General features: G+C 39.1%; 1 protein-coding gene across 1 annotated transcript; it reads right to left on the reverse strand.

Annotated features, from left to right (window-relative positions):
- STIL (STIL centriolar assembly protein) lies at positions 1-27,527 on the reverse strand. Its single transcript, XM_042465228.1, has 17 exons — positions 27,417-27,527; positions 22,998-23,065; positions 21,240-21,347; positions 20,455-20,570; positions 18,590-18,774; positions 18,155-18,402; positions 16,528-16,611; positions 16,171-16,257; positions 15,420-15,567; positions 14,441-14,550; positions 13,693-13,798; positions 11,558-12,574; positions 10,875-11,031; positions 9,962-10,184; positions 5,761-5,950; positions 4,762-5,009; positions 1-1,394 (listed from the first exon to the last, which is right to left on the reverse strand). The coding sequence occupies exons 2-17, from the start codon at positions 23,030-23,032 to the stop codon at positions 572-574; spliced, it is 3,885 nt and encodes a 1,294-aa protein (XP_042321162.1). The 5' UTR covers positions 23,033-23,065; positions 27,417-27,527; the 3' UTR covers positions 1-571.
- Between the last annotated feature and the right edge of the window lie 432 nt (positions 27,528-27,959).

Raw genomic sequence — 27,959 nt, forward strand, 5'->3', positions numbered from 1 at the left:
TTTAATAAGTTTATATATGAAAAGATTATAGTACATTTTATTTGGACAATCCAATTGAACAGACCAACAATGTATGAAATATTTGTTCCTTATATTTGATACAAATTCAAAACCCAAGAGATGGGTGATATTTGCTGAGCTGGTTTTGCTTCATGATTTGAAATTGAAAGCCACTTCCTCATTTTATTTTAAATTCTTTAAAAAATCAGAGCTATAAAATGAAGTGCATTATACTAATGCTTAGGTGAATCCAAAAAGATCAACCGAATAACAAACACTCATTGTCTGCTTCAACACTAATTGTTGCACCCTGTCCCCTTTTAAAACTCATGAAGCCACCATACATCACATCACACAAGCCATGTTCACATTAGGGCAAGATACCTGAAATACGTCAGAGGTGTAAACATGTCTCTCATGTAACAGCTAATATCGTACAAGGCAACTAGATTGGCCAAGATGAAATGGCAAGCCTTCACCAGAACATCCCTCAGAGATCTTTAGCCAACAGATGCTCTTGAACTGACAAAACTGATACTGAAAAGTCCTGCAGACAGCAATAAAACAAAGATCACAATAATTTTGGCAACTGTCTGAGCTGCTGTACATCAAGAAAAGTACCCACTGAATTCATGTTGTCTGCTTGATTTAAGTAATCAACAGTAGGTGTTTGTGGTGTTTCAGGTACAATCTGAACATTAAGATTCTCTTTGTCAGGATGTTGTGTAAACTCTGCTTTTCCAGATACAAGTTTCATTTTTGGCTTTAAGTCTTTTAAAACTGGATCTGAACTTTCATTTGACTGATGAAGAATTCTGAGTGGAAGGACTGCATTAGTAACATTTCTTAATATGGGGCCTTCTGAGTTTGACGCATCACTACTACAATGTTCACTGCCATGGTGTATGAGATTAAGAGGAACTTCTTTTCTGCCAATTCTTTCAGAAGGGTCTTTCCAGCAGGCTAAGCCATCTATCGCAGGGCTGAAATCCAGCTGTAGGACAGGATTTAAGGTTTCTTCTCTTCTGTAATAATCAGTCAGCTGTTCATCATCATCACTATTATCACAGCTTTGTAAGAGCCCATATTTCTTCATGTACTTTCTGGTTGCAAAAGACATATTGCTTGGGGAAATTAAGCCAAAACCCACAAAGGTCTTGTCTGTATTAGTGTGCAGGAGAGTCTGTAAAGACGAAGTCAAAGAATCCTTTTGACTTGAACGACTCAGAGAAAGTTGTGACAGTTGATTTTCACTTAAATATTTGAGAGCAATAGCATTTGCCTCCATACTCAGATCTACACCATTGGGAGTTAAGCCACTCGTGCCAACATTAGCAAATGAAAAGTAGTTTAGCCCTGGAATTACTGCTTCAGGATGAATACAGGTCATTATACTGTAAGAGAAAGAAAATAAGATAGCTTAAATCAGTGAAACAAACATGAAACTTATTCCACCTACCTATAGATATCAGGTGAAAATAAAACTATCAAGACTACATTGACTGATTGTTGTCAAAGCAGTTGTCAAACTATTTTGATTGTTGTCAAAATACTGTAAAAGATATGGTGCTGCAAATCACTTTGGTGTTCCTGCAATGCCTTCCACCCTTCCTTATATAGCTTCTCACAGAATATATAACCCATTCACACACCGTAACATACATACCAGCTGACTTCTACAACTAGTAGACTGTAGCAATGTTTGACATAATTTCATACACTTCTTTAAGTCAGAGGCAGGCAGCTGTGGGAGGCCAGGGGGCTGCATTAGATCCTAGGAAACCTTGGGAAGCCACTCCCTCACACTGTCTCCCCCAAACACTATACACTCTCCAAAGACCTTCCAGGGGAGCAAGGGACATTTCTGGTAAGTTTGTGGCCCTCGTGAGGCATCTTAGGCCCAGAAAAGGGTTTTTAACAGCAGTAAGTGACCAGAAGTTACTTCCTTTTAAAAAAAGGCATTTCTTGCCCCCAAAATGGTCCAAGAGACCAAAAATGTGGCAGAATGTCCACACACCTTCCTGGAAGACATTTTGGAACAATTTTTTTTTTAAAAAAAAAAATGTTGGCCCCTTGGGGCCCTAAGGTAGCATGCAGCCCATGGACTACATGAGTAATAATCCAAGTCTTCAGTATTCTATGCATTGTACACATTTGAATCCTTTGATTGTATTTTCATTTTCTAGGCACAAGAACATGGCTATCTATCATTAGTGGGATTACTAGTTCTCATAAAATGCTGTTTCATCCTCAAGTGGCGAATCAATCAATCAATCAGTTTATTCAGTCATTGACCAATATAAAATAATAAAAACCAATAAAATAATAATTGTACAGCACAATTACTAACTATTATTAAAATTCAAATCGAGGAGTGTACAGCAGAGTTAAACTCTATCTATTTTACTTTACCTCAAGTGGCCATATAATTATGTATCGTCATAGACACAGGTGTAGTTTGCAAATAAAGTCCAGGTGACCAATTTAGCTTTACTTTCCATTTTGGGATTAATCAAAGTTTAATGTCAGGTTCAAACCTAATACTGTGGTTATTTCTAACTGTAGTTAATGAAAAGAAAAGAAGTATGAAGTTCAGCTGTTTCCACAGTTAAAATCAACTTCACTTTATTTAGGTTCTGACATCATAATATGTTGTGGTTATTCTAAACTCTTCACAGCTGTGCAGCACAGAGAATAGTGTGAGGGCAGCAGAGGATAGCGTGAAGCTCATCCTCTTAAAAGTAAATTAATCTGTAGATTTACAAAGTAGCTAATGTCTTGCACTCCAGAAATGCCACCTGCAGAAAAATCTTGTAAGATTTTATGATAATTATTTGTGAAACTTGGGGGGGAGAGTAGTAATTCACATTCTCTAAAAAGATTTGACAAGTGAGGAACATGCAGTCCATTGACATCTGGAGGGCTGCAGTTCCAATATTCCTGATGACTTCTGACATGCTGGTCTAGACAATAGTAGTAATCCAACAACGTGGGCCATTGGTTCCCTATGTCTGGGATTTATTATTAGATAGTGCCATCAGGACATAAACTATAAATATTATTCACATTTTCTGTTCTTCTTCAGCACTGTAACATCTAAGAAGATACTAGTCTCATAAGCATGAACATTTTGCTAGATATGTATCTTTAGAGAAGCTTGACTCCTAATATCGAGAGACTAACTGCTGTTCTTATAAGCTATAAAATATGACTGGGCTTTGTGAATAACAAGGGGATTTTGCAAGAGGAATAAATCATTTGGTTTGCTCTTAAACTATGTTTTCTTGAAGCACACCTTTCAACAGAGCTTGATGGAGAAGAGAATTATGTTTGGATTAAAAGGAAGTCCATCTGAATTTAAGGATAATATTGCATGAAAGAAAACAGCAAAAGGCAGCAAAAGGTAACATTGTACTTGTTACATTGTATTCTTACTGCCCAAGAAGCTCAGGCTAACATTCAGGATTTACAGAAATGGGCAAATGGCTTTTTGTTTGAATGCTAAACCATGGTGAGTTACAGACCACCCAAAACAGACGGTCTGCCGCCGCCTGCTGCGTCCAGGAACCGCAGCAGCCAAACCACATGGTTCCTGGGCGCAGCAAGAAAGAAGCACCGAAATGGCGCTTCTTTCAGCGACCCCAGGAGTGGTGCCGCGAGGCGCTAGTCGCGCACTCGTGGCGTCACTTCTGCCACGCAACGTCCGGACGCTATGCATCCGTGACGTCAAAATGGCGGCCCCTGTGTGGACGGACGCTGCCATTTTGTACAGACTCGGTCCATATTAGGGTTGAGGGGCGTCTGGAAGGGACGCCCCTTCTCAACCCTAACACGCCCCTTCAGCGAGTCTGTAACGTGCCCATGTATCTTACTTAGTACCTATGTGGAGGACTGGTTAGAGGAGAGTAAAGATCTTTTTCTATCATTTATCAACCTTCATTCCTCTAAGCTTATTCCTACCTATTCACCTCTCCATCCCCTCATGGACCCCAAAGTCAACTGCTTCATTTAGTTACGCTTTTTAAAATCCTTCAGCTCCAAGATGCATACTAGGAGAACCAGAAGTGCTGTTGGAAAATCATTGCATTCTCTCTCCCCCTCCTCAGATAAATAGGATTTTCCTACATGCATCTCTACTGTCTTCTATCTCTATTTGCATGCCATTTGGTCCTGCTAAATTATAGGGCAATAAATACCTTTGTAACTTGGTGAACAGATCATGTGATCTAAGTAACTTCCTTAGGAAGTTCTCTCACACAATAGATCTCTCCTCACATCAACTCACATCATCCTTCACCACTGGTCATGGAAACCAAGAGTGCTGGGACTTAGGTGAGTTACAGACTGCCCAAAACAGGTGGTCTGCTGCCGCCGCCAGTTACTGCATCCGGGAACTGCAGCGGCTAAACTGCGTGGTTCCTGGGTGCAGCCAGAAAGAAGCACCAAAATGGCGTTTCTGGACCCTGTAAGTGGCGCCGCGAGGCGCTAGTCGCGCACTCATGACATCACTTCTGCCGCGCGACGTCAAAATGGCGCCCCCCGTGTGGATGGGCGCCGCCATTTTGTACGGACTCGGTCCGTACTAGGGTTGAGGGGCGTCAGGAAGTGACGCCCCTTCTCAACCCTAACATGTCCCTTCCTAACCCTAGCACACCCCTTCAGTGCGTCTGTAACGCACCTTAGTCTGCCAATACAAGGAGAGCAGAGCTTGCCCCTCCTCCCCTTTAACCTACTAGTGCATCACCTTTTCCCTTCACTTACCTAGCATTCTCTACTTTGTGAGCAGTGTTGATTTGATTAGGACAGTCAAAATTTACTCCAAGTTTTTTTAACTGCTTCAAGGTTGCATTCAAAACACTGTCTTTATTTTTCGGGACAGGGTCAGGTGTTGAATCTCTTTTAGGGTTGTTTGATTTTGAAGAAGTGCTGCATTCATTGCTGATCACCCCCTCTTTTACAGAGGAACTGCTTACTTCAGAAGATGCCTTCAAGAAATGATTTACTTGACCCTATAGAGAAATATAAAAAGTGAACCAAAGCAAAAGCACACAAAAGAGTAACCCCTGGTATATTGTCAATATCTTCAAGGTCAGAGTTATTTTGATAAAGTTGAAAATCACAGGGTTGTGAGAATTAAGAGCTTAGGACTCAATGCTTGTGTAACATAAGCATCCCTTCATCACAGCAGCTAGTTTGGGGTGTAAAGACACTTAAACAGTTGAATTAACTAATTTCTAGATCAACATTGCTTACCTTGGAATATACCTATACTAATTTCAAATGTCCCTTCTACCATCTTTTTTCAAAGGAAACCTCTAAACATTTGTTTTCCTTGAATAATTTTTAAATGTATAGTATTTACAAAGGTGATCAAATCAAGCAGCACTCCACAAACCTATGTATCAACGTTTATTTTTTATATATACAGTCTATCAGAGACAATCATGTGCTCATATATGAACTTCTTAATTATCCAGTTTCATTTTTGATAAATGCAAGGCAAATGTTACCTCCTGTTGTGCCACATATTGTCTTAGCTATGCATCACATAAAATGCAGAGAACTGTCTATCACAGAATGCTAGAAACAAGAGAGTCTATTCAAGAATTCAGAGAAAAATGTGGAGACACAAATAGATACATGTTGATGAGCGAGCCACTGTCCTTTTCAAAAATGAGAAACAATTTATGTGCCAATGCTATTAGCAAACTTTGGTTAAATAAGAATGTTAAACTGAAAGGGTTCTTTATGAACACTTACCAGTATATCCTGGTAAAATTTCTGGTCATCTAGTGGGACATTTGGTAAGGTATTCATGACTTTTTCAATGTTTTGTTCATTAATTGCTGCCAAATGATTATCAGTTCCCTCTGATGGTCTGGATTGTAAGCACATGCTAACACTTTCATTCAGTAGAGAGGTTTGGGCTATCCCTGTAGCAGCTGGCCCACTGCAAGAAGCAGACAACAGCAAGTCAGCAGATAATTCAGAGCAGTAAATGAAATTGTCAATGTCTGCTTGTCTTTGGGACAGAAGAGAAGTGACTATATCTCAAGATAGACTTTTTGAAACTCCTAGTACTGTAAGATGTACCACCTAGTTCCAGGTTTTATAGTTCAGAAATATTTTGTTCATTTTTTAAGCTTCATTCAACAGAAGTGTCTCATGTATCGTTTTATTACTGGCAGGAGAGACAGACTTTCTTACTTAAAATCAAAAGGTGCTTCTGCAACAGGGGTTGGAAAACTTTGAGCAGAATATACTGGTAAATCTCCAAATGATTTACAGAAGAAAAGAAAGTATCTCAGACTTCTATCTGAAAACATCAACAGTGCTTTTTTGATGGTGGTGGGGAGGGTTTAAAGTCTCTCCTAAATTAAGTTGCTGATAAGGAACACTTGGAGGGAAATTAGTAGATTTTTGTGTGGAAGGATTTGGAAGGTGGCTGTGATGACTACACATTCCTACCCTATTGTGGGAGAAAGGTGGTATAGAAATGAAACAAATATAAAAAAATACACCAGCCCTCCACATTTGCAGCTTTGACTTTTGCAGCTTTGATTTTTCACAGATTTTAATAATATATTCTCTCTAGGAATATTTAGGTCCTCCAGTGCAACTCTATGGTGTGTTGAATTTATTTTCTTAAAAAGGTATGAAAAGGGTGAGCCCAATCCACTGTTTCCATCATAGCAACTGCTCAAAATAAAAGCAGGGGCAATGTGAAGCCCACCACAACTGGTCTTAGGTCACAATGGGTCCCCCAACCCCCATCCAAAACTCTATGGTCAACTTTAACCAAAAGTCACACTGAAGGAGCTAGAGATTCCTGGAGAGAATACTCCACCAGGCATTTGTAGCTCCTCCAGTGCAATTCTATGATCAATATCTGGCATTCATAGGCTAACCTGCGCACAGAACCAGTTCTATAATTGTTAATGTTCAAATATCCACCTGATCCAAGGGGTGGACTTCAGCATTCTAATAAATACCAAAGCAGAAGCAAGCTGAAAGCTTACCCACTCCTGCTCTACAGTGTACTACACGCGACTTATGTTTAATATATTGAAGAGGGTATATATTCCATTTTAAATCAGAAATGTTTTCCTCATGGAAAACTACGATGGCTTCATGTATCTGCATACATTCAAACTCTTTAAATTGTTTGGGTCCATTCTACACAGGTAGTTATATATAATTTTGGAATTCCTTCTGGTACATATCTAGTGTTTATTTGGACTATATAGACAAAAACTTTAATTTTTTAAAAAAGAGACATAAATTTGGAAGATCTAGTTCAATCTTTAAAATCATAGAATCGTAGAGTTGGAAAAAACCTCAAGGGCCATCCAGTCCAACCCCCTGCCATGCAGGAAATCTCAATCAAAGTGTCCCCGACAGATGGCCATCCAGCCTCTGTTTAAAGACCTCCAAGAAAGGAGACTCCACTACACTCCAAGGAAATGTGTTCCACTGTCGAACAGCCCTTACTGTTAGGAAATTCCTCCTAATGTTGAGGTGGAATCTCTTTTCCTGTAGTTTGCATCCATTGTTCCAGGTCCTGTTCTTTGGAGCAGCAAAAACAAGCTGGCTCCCTCCTCAATATGACATCCCTTCAAATATTTAAACAAGGCTATCATATCACCTCTTAACTTTCTCTTTTCCAGGCTAAACATCCCCAGCTCCCTAAGTCGTTCCTCATAGGGCATGGTTTCCAGGCCCTCCACCATTTTAGTTGCCCTCCTTTGGACATGCTCATTTCTCAATATCCTTTTTGAATTGTGGTGCCCAGAACTGGACACAGTATTCCAAGTCGGGTCTGATCAAAGCAGACTAGAGTAGCACTATTACTTCTCTTGATCTAGACACTATACTTTTATTGATGCAACCTAAAATTGCATTGGCTTTTTTAGCTGCCGCATCCCACTTGCCAGAGATTAAATGACAATATCTGAATAATATATCCTCCTTCTGCCCAATTTTAGCTGTCCTACAAATCCTCCCGACAAAGACTGATGCTGGTATTAATTTCAGAAATGGGAATAGTAATGCCATGGGCAATAAGCAAGAGGAATCTTGATGGCCCATCACATCCTACAAAGCAAGCTATAGTGACTTCAACAGATGAGAAAAATACCCTGTATTACTTACCATGCTAAAAAATACAAGTACCTCCCCGAGGGAAGCAGTCTGGACTATGGTTAAAAAAATTAACAGCTGGACATTTGCTGTACCACTAACCTAACTATGTAGATCAGGGGTGGGCTACTAGCTCACACCAAGCCTGCAAATATTTGTGGGGGATCAAAATCACAAGCTGACAGGAGGACACTTTTAGTTTCACTTTTCAAATTTTTTAGGAGATGACACCTAACACATAAAACTGCTGTCCCTGCACCTTGAGAACAACATTTTGCCAGCCCTGGTACAGACTACTCCTTAATTAGATGAAATTTAAAACACATTTGCAGGCAATCCCCGAAACATATGCTTAAATATCAGGACTGAAACAAGGATAATAAATGCAAAAATGCTACCTAGGTCATGAAGTGACCCCCATGCTCTCCGAACAATGTAGGTAATAAAGTGCTAGAGCTCTAAGCAATCAATTGTATATGCTGAAAGAGATAAGATATAGATCACATACAGTGTCAGTTAGTCAATACAGGTTATCAATTGCTGCTAGAGGTGGTATTTTTATCCTCCTCAGCAAGATTATGTAAGCTAAATATTTAAAAGTCACCTTGACAACTGTAACTTTGGTATTATAAAGCAATTCACTGCCTGAATAATTAAGTCATGCATGCCCATGAATTGTTCCTAGAATATGAGCTCCCAAACATCAGTGAATGTGTATTTTAGACATAAATCAAAATCACATTGATATTTCAAGAGGCTCACATTATAAGTAACCTCTTACAGTTGCAAGAAGTAAAACAGCTATGTAAAACAAGTAAGTTTAGGGTTCATTCAGTGGTCTGCTTGTACTGAACATTTCTTAGTCAGTGACTAACTACTTCAGTATTTAGTTGTCTGCAGCTGCTAGGCACTCAATGAGAGAAATTCTACTTCTTTTCTATATGCACTATTTTGATCCATTTTAAAGATAAGCCATGACTTTTAACTTGATTGGGTATAACCATATTTTTATGTAGGTTTAGTTGCTATGCAATTTAATCTGGGGTGGGTAACCATCAGGCTTGGGTCGAGGGTCCTCTCTCTTCTTTTAAATTCTCTCCACTAAATAATTTTAGACACAATTTTTACACACAATCTTAGCCTATGAGTTTATTTGGGGCGGGGGGGGGATAAGCCTGTTTTACTTGCTGTTCCACCATCTATCTCTTGCTCAATTATATTTTCTTCCTATTCAATTTCCAGTTTGCTTCCTGGTTGAAAAGGGCCTCTGATGGGTCTAAAATAGCCTGGGGAGAGGGGCAAAAGCACAGGTGGGGTGAATTTTTAAAGCAAATAAAATGGCTTTAACATATAAGTTGTGGAAGAAGGTTGGGGGACCCTTAGGGACCTAAGACCAGTTGTGGTGGGCTGCACATTGCCCCTGCCTTTATTTTGAGCGGTTGCTATGATGGAAACAGTAAATTGGACTCACCCTTTTCATACATTTTTAAGAAAATAAATTCAACACACTGTACAATTTTAAAAACATGTGTGAGAGGACTTTGTATCCAAGCTAATACTTAATATGAATATAAACAAGCAGTTCAGCCAAGCCAAATCAAGTAATCACCTTTCTTCTATTAATACTCATGCTGACAGAGAGAAAAGGTTGCAGCTAGCCAATATGGAATGATTTCTAGAAGTGTAGAAACATATTTGCAACTGTATACTAGTAAAATCAAATGCAAGCGTAAATCCTATAAAATCAGAGAGATTCTGCATGATAGAAGTATGCAAAGATTATTGAAGGAAGTCAAAAAGTAATTTAAAACAGAATATTTACCGAAGCTCAACAGAATGCTGACTAGGCCCTTCTTCAACAATATGGACACTATCTACAAAGCTGGGTATATCAACAACTTTTAATGACGAGGCAATGCTTGTTTGACTCTTGTCTTTTTCTGTGTTCATAGAAATATTAATATCTTCATTGGAAATTTCACCATCATCCTGCATCACAGAATCTTTGTTTCTTTCCAAAGGGGCATTCAAGTACAAGCTAGCACCTAAAAAAGGTCACAGGAAGAAAGTTTGGTTGAATTTGGCAAAATTAGTAGTATAGCACCCTGTTTGCATGGGCTGTTTCAGTAATAAAAGTGCATCAGATTCAAGCCCAGCAAGCAATCACTTGTACCAACTGCTGCAGCTACCAACTAGTCAGTGCTGTACACATAACACTAAGGAGCAAAAAAGTGAAAATAACATACCACTCACGTACAATTTCACATCATGATTAGATTGTGCCTCTTGCAACCTAAAATTCTTTGCAACACTGTCATGTCCTTATAGGAGCAATAAACACAAAACACTGGAGCCACCACTTAGTGAAAAATGAACTGAGATTCCTGCAATCTTATTAGACACTTTTTCTTAGCAAGGTGAAAGCTATTGCACTAAGATGAGGTCAAAACCATGTGATTCCAAAAAGTTGCTTAAAAGTACTTCATGTTCATCACAAACAAACCAATTTACACACATGCAGTTCTCAAGAAACAGTATGATTGCACTGTTTAGAAATCATCCTTGACACAGTGCTGTCTGTTTGGAGGACCCACAATTGGTTGTACAGTTTTTTTACTGGGGCAAATAAGACAGTATAACTGGCTATAAAGAACCAAATCAAAATGGCACCTGTGTCTAGCATTTTCCCACTGCTGTCTTATTAGTGTCAATCAAGAAAGTGCACAAGCCATTACCTGTGCTCACTGCAATGCTGACACTTTTTTTCATGTGCAACACTGGGGAGGATTGGGTTTCCATGGCAACAAATTCTAGCTGCTCCTTAGACTGTAAACTATTGCTTGCTATAGTGGAACAGGACTGAAGCGTCTGTGCTTCTAAAAGCCGCTGGATCTGTAACCATGTAAGATCAGTGTTATTTGAACTGCAGAGATAACAATAAAAATGGGGAAAGCAATTAGTGCAGTAAAAATCACAGTCAACAGTTTGCCTCTTATGAAGAAAAGACTATTATTTCCTCACACTATGGAAGGCAGCAAATTTAATTATGTATATAGAGGATTTTATAGATCAGCAGTTACTTCTACAAAAAATGGAAGTCTCATTATTACAATCTAGCTGGCTTCTGATCTGCATTATTCCTAAATCCAAGCAAGTTAATGGCTCATTAAACTGACTGTAAACTTAGCAACATTAATAACTGTTAAGTCACTGTTTGACATGAAAAATAGTTAAAAAGCATATAATACTAATCCATTTGAAGTTTCTACTTGCCTTAAGAGATTGAAGAAAAGCACCAGTGTACACAAGGAGCAAGTTTTAGTCTGATAATATCATGCCTATTGTGACAATGTTGTTTCTGTAATATTCTAAATAAATTATAAACATATTAAGGAACCACAGAAGGAACCCCACAAACCTGAGCTTGTAGCAGCTTGATCTGCCTGTCTTGTTCAGTAAGAATTCGGTAAACATCTGATGATAACCCCATCATTTCATTATCTGATCTCATTTTTGAACATACTGCATGAGACTGTGCATTCCAAGAGTCCTCAGAAGAAGAAATATTACGTGTAGCTGCCAAATTATCGCTACAAGGAGACCAGTTCCCCATTATTCCATAATGGCCTAGGTTCATAGGGCTACTACTGGCAGATACTAGATTGCAGCCAGAATCAGTACATTCCATGTTTTGATGGACAATTAACTCTGTAGTTTCTTGGGTGCTACCTGACTGAATTTCAGGTGTGTGACTGGAACCCATTTTATAGACTCCTTGCCAAGCATTTGTTGGAGTGTATTGCATATGGTTGTGTAGCTGACAACTGCAGACACAGGGAGGACAACAATGTGGATGCTGAATTGGAATCTGATGCTCCACTGGGCTTCTCACATGTGGAGGTAACTGCCCACAGCTGTGACAGGGGGAATGGGAAGGTACAGGAGACTGCTTAGATTTAGATTCTGTGGGTCCACTAATTGGAAGCTGCCCTTTCCTTTGTGCAGCATCACCACCTCCCAAATACGTTTCAGGTTTTCCAAGTTGATGAGGAGATGTGTTGGGAGATGCTGAAGAAGAGGATGAAGTAGATTCAAAATTCTTCCTTGCTTGAAATCCGACTGCATTGGGCTGCTGTTGTAATGGAGGTTGGATTCTTTTGCAAGGCTTTAAAATTGGAATTTTCTGTTTTAACTGCCTTGGTAATTCCTTTGGAAAAGATTCTCTGGCAAAGCCACTAAATGTGTGTTTGCCACAATCAGAATTCTGGAGTTGGCATGGGGGATGCTTTGCAGGACATGTAATCTTAGCAGGTTGATATCCAAATGGAGGTTTATTTTTTTTATCTGTGATCATGACATGTTTTGGAACCAATTCTGTAGGACCACCATCAAATACAATTGATAGTTCAGGTACTGAAGGCTGGATCTCTGTTATCTGGAAACCAAATTATTTAGATGTAAAACATATGTAAAACTATCCGGTCTATGTATTTCTTATATTACTAATTTAATCTGAATATTTTTTTTCCATCTCAGCAACTGAGTAACATATTTTCCTACACTATAGATATAAAATCAATAGAAAGAGAAAGCATGAAAAACATGCAAATTACAATTCATTATTAAGGAAACAGGAGGCCTTGAGTATGACATCTTTCAAAGTTCTACAATAAGGAATCCATGGAAAGGGCCAGTATAAACCCAAATAACACTATCATACATGTGTGGAAGTAAGATGTACAAGTGGATCAATTTAAAACAGGGATAATGAGAAGGAAGTGTTAGTTTAGAATATACCTGTATTCAGTGTGTCTCACTATACAAAATACAAATAACGGAGCTAATGATGTCTATATAAGAAACATGCACTGACTTTTTAGTTTTGTATTCAGCGTTTTTCCTTCCTAAGCTAATCAATACCATCTCAATTAGCAGTCATTTACGTTCTTAATAAGCATATCTGTATATCTGTATTTAACCCTGGTGGCGCAGTGGTTAAATGCCTGTACTGCAGCCATTTACTCAAAACCACAAGGTTGCGAGTTCAAAACCAACAAAGGGCCCAAGCTCAACTCAGGCTTGCATCCTTCCGAGGTCGCTAAAATGAGTACCCAGACTGTTGGGGGCAAATTAGCTTACTTGCTAATTAGCTTACTTGCTGTTCACCGCTATGATCTTTGGAATAGCGGTATATAAATAAAACAAATTATTATTAATTATTATTTCTGCTTCTTTCTTATGTTGATATACTGCTAGAACATCCCTAATAAATTAAATCAAATAATTAGGCTATGGTTGAGCTGGTTTATTGCCTTGCATGTTCATACAGCAGAATATGTCTCCTCTTGAAAAGCTTTTTCTTAAATTAATCTGAAAGATGTATTGTAGAAATAAAGGGTTAATAGCACTGTAGTACAACCTAGTGGCAAGATGATGGCATAACATCAGCCGGATAATATAGATGCTGAACCTGGGCCCTATCAGCTACCCAAAAGTATAATAAAACCAATCGTTTCTTCCCCTAAACTCCTGAAATAAAAGCTTTAGAATTACCTGTTGACACACTGGGTAAGGACTGGGAAATAGTCTTGGAGATGTATCATCTTCCACACCAGAGTCATGATCAGACAGTTTATTGGGAGAAGTACTTTGAGACAAGCTAAAAAAAGTTTTGAAATTTGTGCTGTTGTAAAACATAATTTACCATAAAGATCTGAAATATCAATTTGATATCCCTGTCACATTTAAAGTGAATAATTTTGCAAATAATAAGGATTCAAAGCTGCAGCTGCTGGTAGGCAAGCTACACATGACACATAAAGACCTTTTCATCTTTCTAACAGAATGAACTTCAAGGTAAGGATTATATCTGTGGATTCCCTTAGACTATTATTGCAGTTATACTAGTCAAAAGGGAAAAGCATGTTTTCTTACTGCAGTCTTTGACTTAGAAAATCAATAACAGTTAAGAGTTAACTAAGATGTGTAATTATGTAGACAAAAGTTTTGAGGAAACAAGACTTACAAAACATTTTTACATATTTTCTGGCATTAAGAACAACTTACAGATGGCAAGAACTTAAGATTCTATATCTTTACCTCTGGTTATCCTGTGCAACTACCTGAAATATGCTGGACATGCTTCTAAGATCATGCTGAATGTGACAGAGTAACTATTAACTATTCTAGCTGAAAAACATGTTATTGCATGGAAGAAATATCTTCAAATGAAGAACTAGATACTGATAGAAAAATGTATTTCTACAGTACAGTATGCATAAATGTCTGAAAAACGACTCACCTGCTAATGGAAACATTTTTCAAAATTTTGCTGAAGAATTCCATTTCTGCATGTTTATTTTCTGAACTCAGTTCAAACTGGATAGGACATTTACCTGAAGGCTCAACATTCTGAAATGAAATAGATGCAATAACTAAGTGTAGTGTTCAATAACTACTGCAAAACTACCTCCAGATTCACCTAGAAATCTGGTAAGAACCCACAACTAACAAAAATGTTAGGGCTATCTTTTATTTGCTAAGAACATTTCCATAGGAAGATTCACAATAGGTAAGACAACTATTACTGTAGTCACATATACGCAACTAAGATAAGGGCTGGAAAATCAAAAGACACTGCAAATCTCTAGCAACCACACTAAAGTATACATGGAGAGGAGTAACAGGAGATCATGCTTTTCACCATCATAGTTAGAGTCACACTAAAAACCGGTTTTGTATCATTTTTATCCTACTGAAGTAGGAATAAATCAATTACTCTTCAAACAGCATAAACGCAAAGACCTTGTATTTATTCCTTTCGGTAACAGAAAGCTTTCCACACATGACATCTTTTTTTTCTCCTAAAGAACAATAATAATCAAGCTATGCACAGAATATACAGACAGTATTCAGTTGTCATACGATGATAATGTTTAGGGTTAAACTTAAAATAAAGCAAAACCTTTCCATTTAATTATAATACTACATTATATCTTAATATTTGAATTTGGAACTTTCAACTTGTAGTCCAAGATTCTAACCACTACACCACACAGACTTGAAGCAGTATTTGTGATTTTTAAAAAGCAGTTGCTAGCTGTGAAAGAAAATTCAATACAAACTTCCTGAACACAGTGCAGTTACAGGAGTCTTTCAGTATACAAATATATACAAATTATACATGGAATAATTTTAAAATGCATCTCCATTCCTTAAACATTTTCAAGCATTGACCACTGCCACTTCACAATCATATTTCCAACATGCAAGTAACTTACTTTGAACAGATGTAATGTCTCCTTGCTTGTAAGTAGCTGGAAACCTAGTTCAGTACATCCACCACAAGGGAAGCATTCATAGAATTCTGGACCATTATGCTTCAGAGAATAAAGCACAATGAGAAAACTACCTGATTCTGAAGACACCCTAGACAGAACAACATTCATTAGACAATAGAAAGAAATTTCTCATCATCGGTGCATCACACTGGCAGATCAATTATCTAGCAAATATGACAAAGATAATTTAACTTCCTTTGACAGAATAAAAACTAAATTATTAGTGTTGAACAAGATTTAGCAATCATGTTTTTTTTTAAAAAAAAAAACCTATGGCCACTTAAAATTAATATAATTAGTATATAAACTCAGCTGCTCCAAATGCTTTTGCCTATGTCAGTGGTTCTTGAGATATTTTGGATTCAGCTCCCTGACAACATAGTCTACGATCAGGGATTACAGGAGATGAAGTACAAAACAGCTGGAGGACCAAAGGCTGAGAAGTTCTGACCTAGGTGGTTAATAATACTGCATCCATTCTGCTTCATCACAAAGCCTTGTTTTTTTCATGTTTTAGCTTTCTATTTTAATCATTTGTTGTATTTTTTAAAGATATAGCATCTTGGATGTTTTAATTCTAAAACATAAACATAGGTTATAATCTTGATAAACAAACAAAATGCTGACAACAGAAGAGAAAGAAGAAGTTTTCCTCTAACATGCACACAGTGTAATGAAAATATATAGTCACCTCTCTTGAATTGAATTGCTAAATAAGTAGCGCAGACAGAACGCCCAGACTTGTGGACTATAGATATGAGATATCCCACTCAGCCAACTAAAAAGGAAGGAAAAATAAAATTCTTTAGCATTTGCAATAGACAATAATGTCACAACAGGGACAGACTCATGTAGCTCTGATGGTCACAGCTGTCCTAAATTGAACTATATTTTAAATCACCTAAGTATGTTCTGAAAATATATTAACCTTAACAGTTCGTCTTTGTACATAATGTTGAACACATACCCAAAAAAATAATAATAATAATAAAAAAAACCCATAAAAAAACCAATACTGGGAAAAGGATTCACATGTCTAAATACTTACATGCCTACCAGTGGCAAAGTATATGCTTTAGGGTCAGATTCCAGAACTAGAAGTAATTTCCTTGTCTGGTCCATTGTAAGATAACTACAAGAAAGAGAGAAAGTGTTTTTCTTGAGTTATTTTATATCTATCTGTGGTACTTTTTTAAGGCAATTGAATGCTAAATTAAATATTATGAGGCTAACATTTTCACTACTCATAATCTGAAAGGTACTTAACAGGAGACTTGTAAAGCAATTTAATATATGTTCCTACATACATTTTCTGTCATACACAAAACTCTTCACAGGCATGGGATGGAAACACCAATTCTCAATACCAGATTGGGAATATGAAAGCATGCTAGAATCCTTTTGGGAATTTATGACATAGTAAATTGTAAATCAGCATAAAACTGTGCAGTTTAGAACTACTGTACAGTGTTGAGCAACAGTTGTATTCCCAGAAGAAGAGCACTGCTGCAGAAGTACCACTGGGATCACTATACAAGTGAAGTGAGCAGCATAGCTGTTGCACAACTACAGTGATGTACAACACTACAGCATTTTGTAGAACAGGCTGCTGTTGCCTAATGGCAGCACAAGGGGTGAATGCAACAGCTCCAACAGAGACTATAGCACTGGCAATCCAGAAGGGAGAGCAGAGGGAAGCCAAGGACACCCAGCTGGAACAATGCCCCCACCTTTTACAGTGCCCAGCTGTGTGATGAAGATCCTGTTGTGCAACAGGACATCTTGAGTGCCCTGTTGTGCAGTAGGAGGCCCTGTTGTACAACGTGACATCTAATAATAATAATAATAATAATAATAATAATAATAATAATAATTTTTATTTATATATATCCCGCCTCTCCCTATGTGGTGTCAGGCAGCAGGTCATTGCAATTCTCTAACATGGTAGTGTATTGTGTTAGTAATATAGCACCAAAGTTATACATCATAGCCTGTGACACAAGATCTGTCTTTAGTTTACATATATACCAAAGTTATTGAACTGGCCTATATGTATACCCAGCTTTATTTGAAAAGATAATGTGATCAAAAGTTAATCATAAATCAATTGTAATATTACAGCTATTCAGAATATTTCTGTGTTGCGATGATGTGGAACATTTCTGTAACAGCCATTTCCAACAACACTGTAATATTGATATGTAAATTCTTCAAAGGATGGGAGCAACTGATGGTGGACAGCTTTTGCACACTGTAACTCCTGCCCAAGCTGCTACTTCCACTGAACAACTTCTAGCAGCTTTTGCATGGGCCCTAAATTTCATCCCTGCAAAGCTAGCAGTTTTAAATGACCTGTAGAAATTGTCATATTAGACAGTGTAATGTGTATAAAAATAATAATTAAGCTGAAGGTGAGAACAGCAATAACAATACACTGATTTGTCTTTATATATTACCAGACCATTCTATGAAGTTACTAACTAGTTGTGAATAGACAGTCATGGAACATTCAGGAAAGATTAACTTCACTATGTATAATTTTAAGAAGCAACATACTAGTTTCCAAGTTTTCTCAGAGAGAATGGATTGATATATTTGATTCCTAAACCAAATGAATCAAAGTTGCAATGAACAATATAAATTTTCACACTGAATTACTATAAAGCATAACTCACCCACACTTGCAAGTCCCCTGAACTTGGGCAATATTCAAGTGGCTGCTTAGGTTTCTAGCAAGAGCTGTAGGAATTATTGGAACAGACTTCACAGGAGTGCATTTCAGGGCATTAGCCAATGTTACAGCTGCCCAGTGAAATTCAAAATTTAGGTTGTCCATATTCTCTACTGAAGAGATGTGAACTCTCAATGTCAGCAATTTGGAAGGATCCAAACAATCTTGGGTGTTTAGATTTTGTTGAAGGACCTATAGCATAAAAATATGTGTCATTAGCAGGGAGCAGATTCAAGGAGGTAGTATGATGGTGTATAAGCACTATTGGTCTTGGAAAGATTTTGAACAGCAGCTGGATGTTAACAAGGCAAGACAACAAAACTGCAACATAGAACACGTGTAGCAAATATACTGGTAAGCACGATTTGAAGCATTATACCTTGAAAGCCAAGCTGAAATCTTGAGAACTGTGCACTGTGACATCACCTGAGGAAGATCCAAAATTAATTGTACATGGAATCAAAAAATCTCCAGGAAGAGGAGCTGTAGGTATTTTCTCCAAACCACCAGCTACTTGACGACCCGGATCAAAACGGTCTATTGTTAGTAATATGCCTTCACCATCTGTGCCAGAAGAAACATCAGTTAAAATACACTACAGTCAGCTCTTCACATTTGCAGACTTGGCATTGGAGAATCTGGTTATTCGCAATTGGAGGAGCCATGGGAGCCTGTGTGCGAGGCCCTCCCACCTCCTCCTATGATGCCTGGGACAGCTTGCCATTGGAGGTAGGCAGAACTCTCACGTGGTCTCTCCTGGCCCCTCCTCCAATGTCTGGGACAGCTGGCTAGATCAGTTCCAGACTTGTCCAGTTAAAAGAAGTATTAGGCAGAAGGGAAAAAAACAACCACTTTTACCTGAAACCTTGGAGTCAATACTAGTTGGAATAGACTAATACTTGACTAATTGGATCAATAGTATGGTGCGCCCTTCTTTTATGTGGGGGATCCCTTCCGCCCGCCCCCCCACGTAAAACAAAAAGCATGTATGCTCGAGCCCCATTACAAGTAATGGGGCTCATACTTGTGGCAGTGGCGCATGCGCCATTGTTTCTTCCGGCGCATAGTGCCTGAAGAAGCAGCACTGCTTTTAGCGTATGCTGAAAGCAGTGTATAATGTGCCTGCATATGACGTGGGCGCACTATATGATATTATAATTCAGGTTCAAAAGTGCTCAAAATACTACAAAATCGTGACTGCAGTTGTGATCTGGCCAGCAATCTAGATGTTTTATGCTACTGCTACAATTGCTGCTGACCTGGGATCGCTTCTCGGCCTGGCTGTAGTCAATCGCAGGTACTTTAAATTTCAAATAGGGACTTTACCATCCATTTTTTTTGCGTGTGTGTGTGTCCTGGAACCAAACTAATGCAGGTACTGAGGGCCCACTGTATTTATCTGAATAATGATTTACTCAAGAAGGTGAGGTCATTTCAATCAAGGCCATGCCCTTCCTCTTATGCAACAATGCCTAAACTGCCTTTCACTTCCAGACCTTTTCTTCTGTATCATTTCAGCAACACAGGTGACAGAGACCTTAGAAAATATCCTGGGATTCATATCTGTGAAAAATTTCCAATCAGCTTTTTCATCAAAGGAACTAAAACACATGGCAGCTCTGAAGTAAAAAAAAGCTTCACAGACAAAAGTTATGTAGAAATTTTATTCGTGATTCCCACATACAAACACTAGCATTCTATATGAAATTATATCTACTCATTAGTATTTAGCAGTCCACTTAGCAGTAAAGCACATTATTTAAACACACAAGGTTCAGGATCCAAATGTTAGAATCTCTAGTTTAAAAGGAGCATAGGCAGAAAAGCTGGGAAAACCTCCCAAGTCCCTGAAAATTACTGGCAAACATAAGAGACAGTATTTGGATTAATCTGCATTTGGCAACATGGCCATTCAGACATTGCAACCTCCATAAGCATACATTAGCATACTCTATGGTAAAGGTTCTTGGGAGATGCAGTCCAAGAATATCTGGAGGGTCACAGCTGCCTACTCATGGGCAGATCATCATAGAATCTTAAGAGCTGGAAGAGTCAATAAGACCCATTTAGTCCTCTTCCTCTTATGTTGTTGATTTGACAAATAAGGCAATTTCATATGCTCACACAAGAATGCCATGTTTTGACAGAAGGGGGGAATCATATAACCAAGATGTATCACTGTATGCTTTACTGATTCAGTCAGAAATAGAATGGCTGGTAAGGGGCCTTTGGCAAATGAATTACCTTCATCTGTCTCAAGAGTTCCAACTAGAAAACAGGTGAAGAGGTTTCTTCGACTTTGTTTAGCATGACGATGGGCAAGTCGTAGTGTTTTCTCAGTCATGTTTAACTTAGGGTTTCTGAAGAGACAAACAATTTCAATAGCAGAATTACTTATGCCTCAAATAATTACATTAGGACTTTCAACTATCTTCTAGAACAAAACTGTCTTATTGAACAAAACGCACAACAGAAGCAACATGTGAACTGAAAAAGATCCACAAAATAGAAAAACAAAGATGCCATGAAAGGGAAAAATGACTAAGTAACTTAGGAAAAGTTGCTGGGATTTGAAATTGTTCCTTTATATGTGTTTTATTCTAAATGAACCACAGTGAATTGCAATCATTTCTAGCCATCTGTTTTAGCTGAAAATCTGATCATAACAGAAAAAGGTGAAATAGCTCTTCTAGGCATTAAGTTAGGAAAGACCCACAATTTATCTTTGCATTTATCTGGACCAACGTCAAGCAGAAAATCTGGTGTTTGTCATAATTATGTCACACTACAGAAAACAAAAGCTACCATCATAGACATGCCTTTTTAAAGAAATCTTTTATTCATTCTAGTTATAAATACCATTTATACCATTACATCTTTTTTGGATAACCTATGATTTTATTGTTAAATCAGTAACTGGAAGACAAGCAGAAAAGGTCCTGTGCAAGTGAGGGAGGAAGAGTGATCAGAAAACAATACAGTGCTTTTAAACCTGATGTCATACTATAATACAATAAGCTAAATCATACCTATAATAAGTCAAGTGAGATATAGAACTTTCTCCAATAGGAGATGGATTCCAAAGTGCATATTTTGATGGAGGAAAGCTGAAGGGCACCATCTTTTCCAGAACAGCTCTGGCAAAATAAACAAATGATTAGACATTTACTACATTTGAAATGGGCATAGTTGAAGCCTAGCAGACAGAATGTTTTTACATATACCAAACCTTCTTAATATGACATGGCAGAAATATTCTTTTAAAGTGTAAAAGGAATGAGCCATATATGCAGTACACGCACTGTCCTCTTTAGGCATGGTCATCTGTCGGGGGTGCTTTGATTATGTATTCCAGCATGGCAGGGGGTTGGACTTGATGGCCCTTCAGATCTCTTCCAACTCCATGTTTCTAATAAACTATGCATATAATGTTTGAATGCAATTCTTGACGATGCAAAGCTACTAAATATTGTGTGAAAACTCTTGCTTTAGGCATCACGTGCTATGCACTATGTACTTCTTGGCACCAGCAATAGGTGATGGAGATGGGTTTTATTTCACTAGTTCAGTCCTACAGGAGAGGCTTCATTACAAAGAGGCCGTAAATCATGGCCTGGTCTGAAAAACAGTCATTTGTGTTCATCACCAATTTTTCCTCCTCCAAATTTGTTTGTTATACCCTCTCTGGGGATGGGGAAAGAGTGAGTTTCTCCTGTCATAATAAGCAGTTAAAAGTCTAAGGGTACTGACATGCCAGTTCCTGGAAGTTTGGCAATATATCTTCCTTCCTTGCACATTTATCTAACGTTGTGGAAAGGGAGACAGCAAATGAGTTTTGAACTTCAGAGTATCAAGTTTCATTACAGTCATGTTCAGAGAAGAGGCCACATTACTATAAATTGTATTTCTTTTCTTACCTTTCAATGAGTATGGAGCAGAATTGGAAAAAAAAACAGTTTAAAAAAACCACAGGTTTTTTGTTTGTTTAAACCAGTGTTCTTTTAAAACTACTGGTAGTTGTTTTGGTTGAACTTATGTTAACTGAAGAATTTGTTTCTAAATTACATTCCTTGCATTTTAAAATAGAGTAATTAAAAAGAAGCAACTGACACTGGATACTGGTCTAACAATCAACAACTGCCAATAAACTGTTAAAATGTTTTAATACAAACAAGCATTGTTGTTCCAGTAAGAGGGTTGAAAAATAGTGATACTGTAATAGCAAGAGTTTAATATATATATATATATATGAATAATTAATTTAATAAGGGAGTGATTTTTTAAAGATATTTGGTTTAAACCAGCCAACCCTGCTGTAGAGTTTAGTACTTGTACTTAAAATCTACAATTATACCCTAAACATAGACACCAACTCTCGTTCAGACATTTCAGTATCATTTTGCATGACTACACACCCTTATTGGAAAGTTTCAGGAATCAATGGAACATTGTCTCAGTAATGTATTTAGGACTCTACTGATCATCAACAAAATGCCTTAAGAGTTCAAACTCTTCATAACAACAGATCTTCTCATCTGCTGTATCAACATTTAAAAAGGAGTATCAGCTTTTAAATATCCTCAGTGCAAACATTCTGCTCTGTTCATGCACTGTAATTACTCATCAAAGGTCTCCAAATACCTCAGATTGACACACGGTAACAAAAACAGACACAGGCATGGCTAAACCCACTGACTTCAGTAAGTTATAAATACTCCCAGGTCTATATGTAATATGACTGTTAATTATATTTCTACTGATAGTGAATAAGCATATTGCAATACTACCTTTGATTGTGAGATACAGGGGAAATTAGATCCATAAGGCTGAATAGATCAACTCTGAAAACGTCACCCTGTGAGAAAATTTAAAATAAGAATACCATCACAGGAATAAACCTAACACATAATGGTAAAATCTGATACTCTAGCACACGAATACATTTTTAACACCCAAAGTTTTCATTTACCAAGTCATTAACACCTAAGCAAATTTTCTAGCCCATCAAGATTTGCACAGTTAGTTTAACAAATACCAGAGCTAGCCTCTGTAAGTCATTAAAATCCATCTGTCTTTGAAAAGGGAATACTACTATTTTCTGACAGGGCTCCAGGGAGCCCTTAGGGCTCAACGTATACTTCCCAGGTATTCCACAGCCACTCCAGGGAAATGAAATAAATAAAAATTGAATGAAATTAAATAATATCAAGATATTCTTATATTTACTCCTAAACACCATTAACTTGTAAGACAGAGGGTAGGCCTCTTAGGGTCTCCACCACAGAAATAAGGGCTAAGCAAGTCAAAAAGGTTGGGAACCCCTACTGTACAACATAAAGCTTTAATGGTGCAAATGGAACATCTCCAACCAATCCAGCATTAAATTATTGCTACTGTGTTCTACCCTTTCACATAAGTGCTCAGGACAGTATATTACATTCACATCTGCGGTAGAAGAGATTCATGTGAGAGCGAGTGATGTCCTAGCCAGTAGCCAAGCTTTAAATTGAGGGAAATGAAGCAACCACCCAGAACTTACTTTTAGAACTGATCAGTTTCTGCATTCTGGCAAAATCATCCTGGTCACATTTCTTGGTAATTTTTTCCTCCCTAGTTTATATTGGCGGCTGGGGGGGGGGAGGGAAGGGGGCTGCCTCATTCATCATATAGAACTGCCAAGTCTGAATGATAACCATTCCAGAGCTAAGAGGGGCTGGGCAGCTAGAAGGCAGACCAAGAGATCCCGTTTTTTCTGCTCTCAGCTCTCCGGTCAGTGCTTCTTACTGCCACCTTATTCAGTCTTCCTTCAAAGCATTTCTCCATAACCCAAAAGACTTCCCAGGTAATGTGAGTCAGCACCAAATCTGTAGTGGGTGGGAAAGAGTGCCCCATGTCCTCCAAGACACTGTGAGAAAGACCACATCTGGCCGGATAAGAAACCTACATAGATGTTTGTTCTTTCTATGAGGATTTGCTTCAAGCACCATGATCAGTGTCAGTTTTCATAATGAAATACATGAAGTTACCTTACACATTCAAGGTGTTTCTGGAGGTTTCAACTTCCACTTGATGTCCACATAGATATTCACAACTAACGCTTTTACACCAGTTGTTTATTTAAGAAACGCATCAACTGTCACACAGCACAGCTGTTCTGGGCAGTTAAAGGGCTACTCAGACTGCTAAGGAGGAGCCCTCAGAAAAATGCTGTGCTAAATTTGTTAAATACTTTGCAGAGAAAATTGCTCAGGCTTATTCTGATTTGGACTCTACATTGAAGGTAGCCTGTGGAAGTAACAGACACATATTCATCTGGTTTTGATGGATGAAATTCAGATTATTCAACATGAGGGGGACAAGTTGCTTAGAGAGCTGAGGCTACTGGCTAGGATCTGCTAGACCCAAGCCCATCCTGGTTAACTAAAGCTGCCAGGACTTCCCAATTGGATGGTGGTGGTTATAAATGCTTCATTGAAAGAGAGTTATGTGGAAAGAAGCAGTTGTTAAGACCTTTGTTGAAAAAAGCTTTATCGGTCCCCACCTCCCTAGATAACTATCCACCAGTCTCTAATCTCCCCTTTGTAAGTAAGGTTGTAGAGTGAGTGGTGGCAACACAACTCCAGCCTTTCTTGGATGAAATAGCTACCAGGACCATTCCAATCTGGGTATAGGCCTGGTTTGGGGCAGAAATTGCCTTGGTGAATGACCTACACTGGGAGTTAGAGGGGGAGTGAGTCCTGTTGGTGCTCCTGGATCTTTCTGTGTTATTTGATACAATCAGCCAAGGTATCCTTCTGAGTCATTTAGGTGATATGAGACTTGGGGGTATTGCTTTGCAGAGATTCTGATCTTTCTTGGCTGAATGTTCCCAGATGGTGGTGCTGGGAGACTGTTGTTCAGCCTTATGGCCATTAGCATGTAGGTTTCCAGAGGGGTTAATACTGTACTCTATGCTTTTTAACATCTACATGAAGCTGCTGGGAGAGGTCAACCAGAGATTTATGACTATGCTGATGATACTCAGCTCTATCTCTCCTTTACAGCTGATGCTAAGGAGATTGTGGTAGTACTGAACTATTGTCTGCATGCTGTAAAGGACTGGATGCGGGTGATTAATCTAGACAAGACAGAAATGCTGCTGGCCAGGAGGAAAACCAACCTGGGATTGGGAGCACATGTTATAGATGGGATTGCTCTCCCTCTGAAAGATCAGAGCTTTGGGGTGTTCTTGTACCCAACACTGCTCCTGGAAAGCCAGGTTGCTACAATGGCTAAGAGTGTATTTGCTCAGCTTCAGCTGGTGCACCAGCCACACCCCTTCTTAGGGAAATCATTTTGGAGGCCACATAAAACCAGTCCTGCAAGAACTACAGTACGCTGGCTTCCAATTTGTTTCAAAGCTCAATTCAAGCTGCTGGTGTTGGCTTACAAAGTCCTAAATGACTTGAGGCCCAGTTATCTAAAAGACCACTTCCTCCCATGTGAGCCTGTCAGAAATTTGAGGTCTTCAAAGGAGGCCCTGCTTGCACTCCCAACAGCTCAAGAAGATAGGCTGGTAGTTACCCATAACAGGCCATTCACTGTAGCAGTACTAACTCCCTATCTCTTTTAAGCTTCTAGTGGGCAGCCAAAACAGTGCTGTTCTGTATGACACTCAATGTTTGAAACTGCTGTTTTTTAACTGTTTCAGAACTGGATTATAGGCTTGTTTTTAAGCTACCTTTAGGAGTTTTGAAGGCATATTTTAACATGTTTAAAAATGTTTTTAATCTAAGCATTAATTGGTTTTTATTTATTCATCACCTTGGGAGCTCTTCTGGGCTGGGAAGCGATACAGAAATGCTTAAGTAAACACTTGTGACTTTTAAACTGAGGCTCTCATTCAACAGACGCTTCTGTTATTGACAGTTCGTGGGTATTACTACACTGGCACATTACCTTGGCAACTCAGGTGCAATTGTTTAATCAACAGGTAATCAATTTCATTTAGCCCAAGCTCTCACCTAGAAACCGCACAGTCAGTTCTCAACAGTGTCTGGTCCTCCCCAGGGCCACCAGTCAAAGCCATGGAGAATGTCACAGCGGGAGCCAGAATTAAGACCAGCTGTCCCAGGGTTGCGAAATAATGCGGTCTGACACCACTTTAATTGCCATGGCTCCATCCAACAGAATGCTGGGATCTGTAGTTTTGTGAGGCTGCACCAGCTCTCTTTGGCAGAGAAGGTCAAAGACCTTGTAAAATGGTAAATCCCAAGACTCCACAGGCTGGACCTAACAGCATTATTTCTACAGTGTCAATGCGCCAATAGACCCTGTTTTAGCCACACAAGCGATGTAGGTGACAGAAGGGGTGACAAGGAGAACATCACCTGTTGAACATTCGCCTGTCAAAGTCACAGCTTAGCCCTGGCAGAAAGAGACGGGAATCCATGGTTTTTTGTGGGTTTTTGGGGCTATGTGGCCATGCTCTAGAAGAGTTTATTCCTGAGGTTTTGCCAGCATCTGTGGTTGGCATCTTCAGAGAAGGCTGGCACAGAAGAGTGGGATATATATATATATATATATATACACACACACACACACACTGAGTGACCCTGCGCAGGGAAAACTGATTTCCATGTTAATCTCTGTATTGTTCTGGCCACTGAAGAACAGAACAATACACAGATTAATATGGACATCACTCTTCCCTACGCAGGGTTACACAGTATACACACACCCCACTCACTCCCATGCCACCATTCTCTGAAGATGCCAGCCACAGATAGTGGCAAAACCTCGGGAAGAAACTCTTCCAGAACATGGCCTCATAGCCCTCAAAACCCACAAAGAAACTATGGATGCCGGTCATGAAAGCCTTTGAAGGGAGAGGAAACCCTCCCAAGACAGAAAACATGCCTAAGATAATAGAAGAACTCCCCAGAAACAACAAAAGAAGAGGGTAGGACACAGCAGGCTGCATCCGCACTGCAGAAATAATCCAGTTTGAGACCGCTTTAACTGCCCTGGTTCAATGCTATGGAATCCTGGAACTCTAGTTTATTGTGGCCCCAGAAGGCTAAATGTCTCACAAAACTACAGCTCCCAGGATTCCATAGCACTGAGCCAGGGGCAGTTAAAGCGGTGTCAAACTGGATTAATTCTGCAGTGCGGATGCAGCCTGCCTGGGGACGCGAAGGAAACGCTTCGGCCCGATGCCGCCTTACCTTCCCATCCACTACAGAGGCGTTTTCGATACTGCCAATACAGGCACTTTAACCGCCTTCCTACCTCCGCCCTGTTGTGGCGCCTCCAAATGGCGGCACGGCCGGCCAATCAGCGGCCCCTCAGCCCTCTCCCTAGTCCCAGCCAATCAGAGACATTGACAAACATTTTTCCCCGCCTTCTGCCCTCTTTGAATGGTTTGCGCCGCGTCAATCAACGGTCCTATAGTATTCTCGGCAGCCAATCGCGAAGCCTCTGGTGAAACTAACCAATCACGTCGCGCCCTTGGTGGTAACCTGCGCGCCGACCGCTCGTGGGAGGGATGTTTAAAAAGGCGGCCTCGTTTCAAACGGTTGCTGCGCTAACGCGCATGCGCACAGGCCTACAGTCTTGTAATGAGACCAGAAGGGGGCGTGGCTCGTCTTGTTGCCATAGAAACATGATGTAGGCCTCCTCAGCTCCAATTGTGAATGTACTGCTTTTGGGAGAGGCCTGTTAACTCCAGGTCAAGCCTATAACAGTGCAATCCTATATAGGGGCTACAT

The sequence above is a fragment of the Sceloporus undulatus genome, chromosome 4, assembly GCF_019175285.1.
Source record: "Sceloporus undulatus isolate JIND9_A2432 ecotype Alabama chromosome 4, SceUnd_v1.1, whole genome shotgun sequence".
Classification (NCBI taxonomy): Eukaryota; Metazoa; Chordata; class Lepidosauria; order Squamata; family Phrynosomatidae; genus Sceloporus; species Sceloporus undulatus.

What these genes read in the sequence shown, in the direction of transcription:
- STIL (XM_042465228.1), bottom strand. Translation starts at nt 23,032, where the DNA reads ATGGATCTAATTTCCCCTGTATCTCACAATCAAAG. An exon ending in AGCAATTCAATTCAAGAGAG is followed by an intron (nt 15,568 to 16,170) that starts GTGACTATATAT and finishes TGTTCTGTCTAG; the next exon opens with GGTGTCTTCAGAATCAGGTA. An exon ending in CTTACCCAGTGTGTCAACAG is followed by an intron (nt 12,575 to 13,692) that starts GTAATTCTAAAG and finishes TTTGGTTTCCAG; the next exon opens with ATAACAGAGATCCAGCCTTC.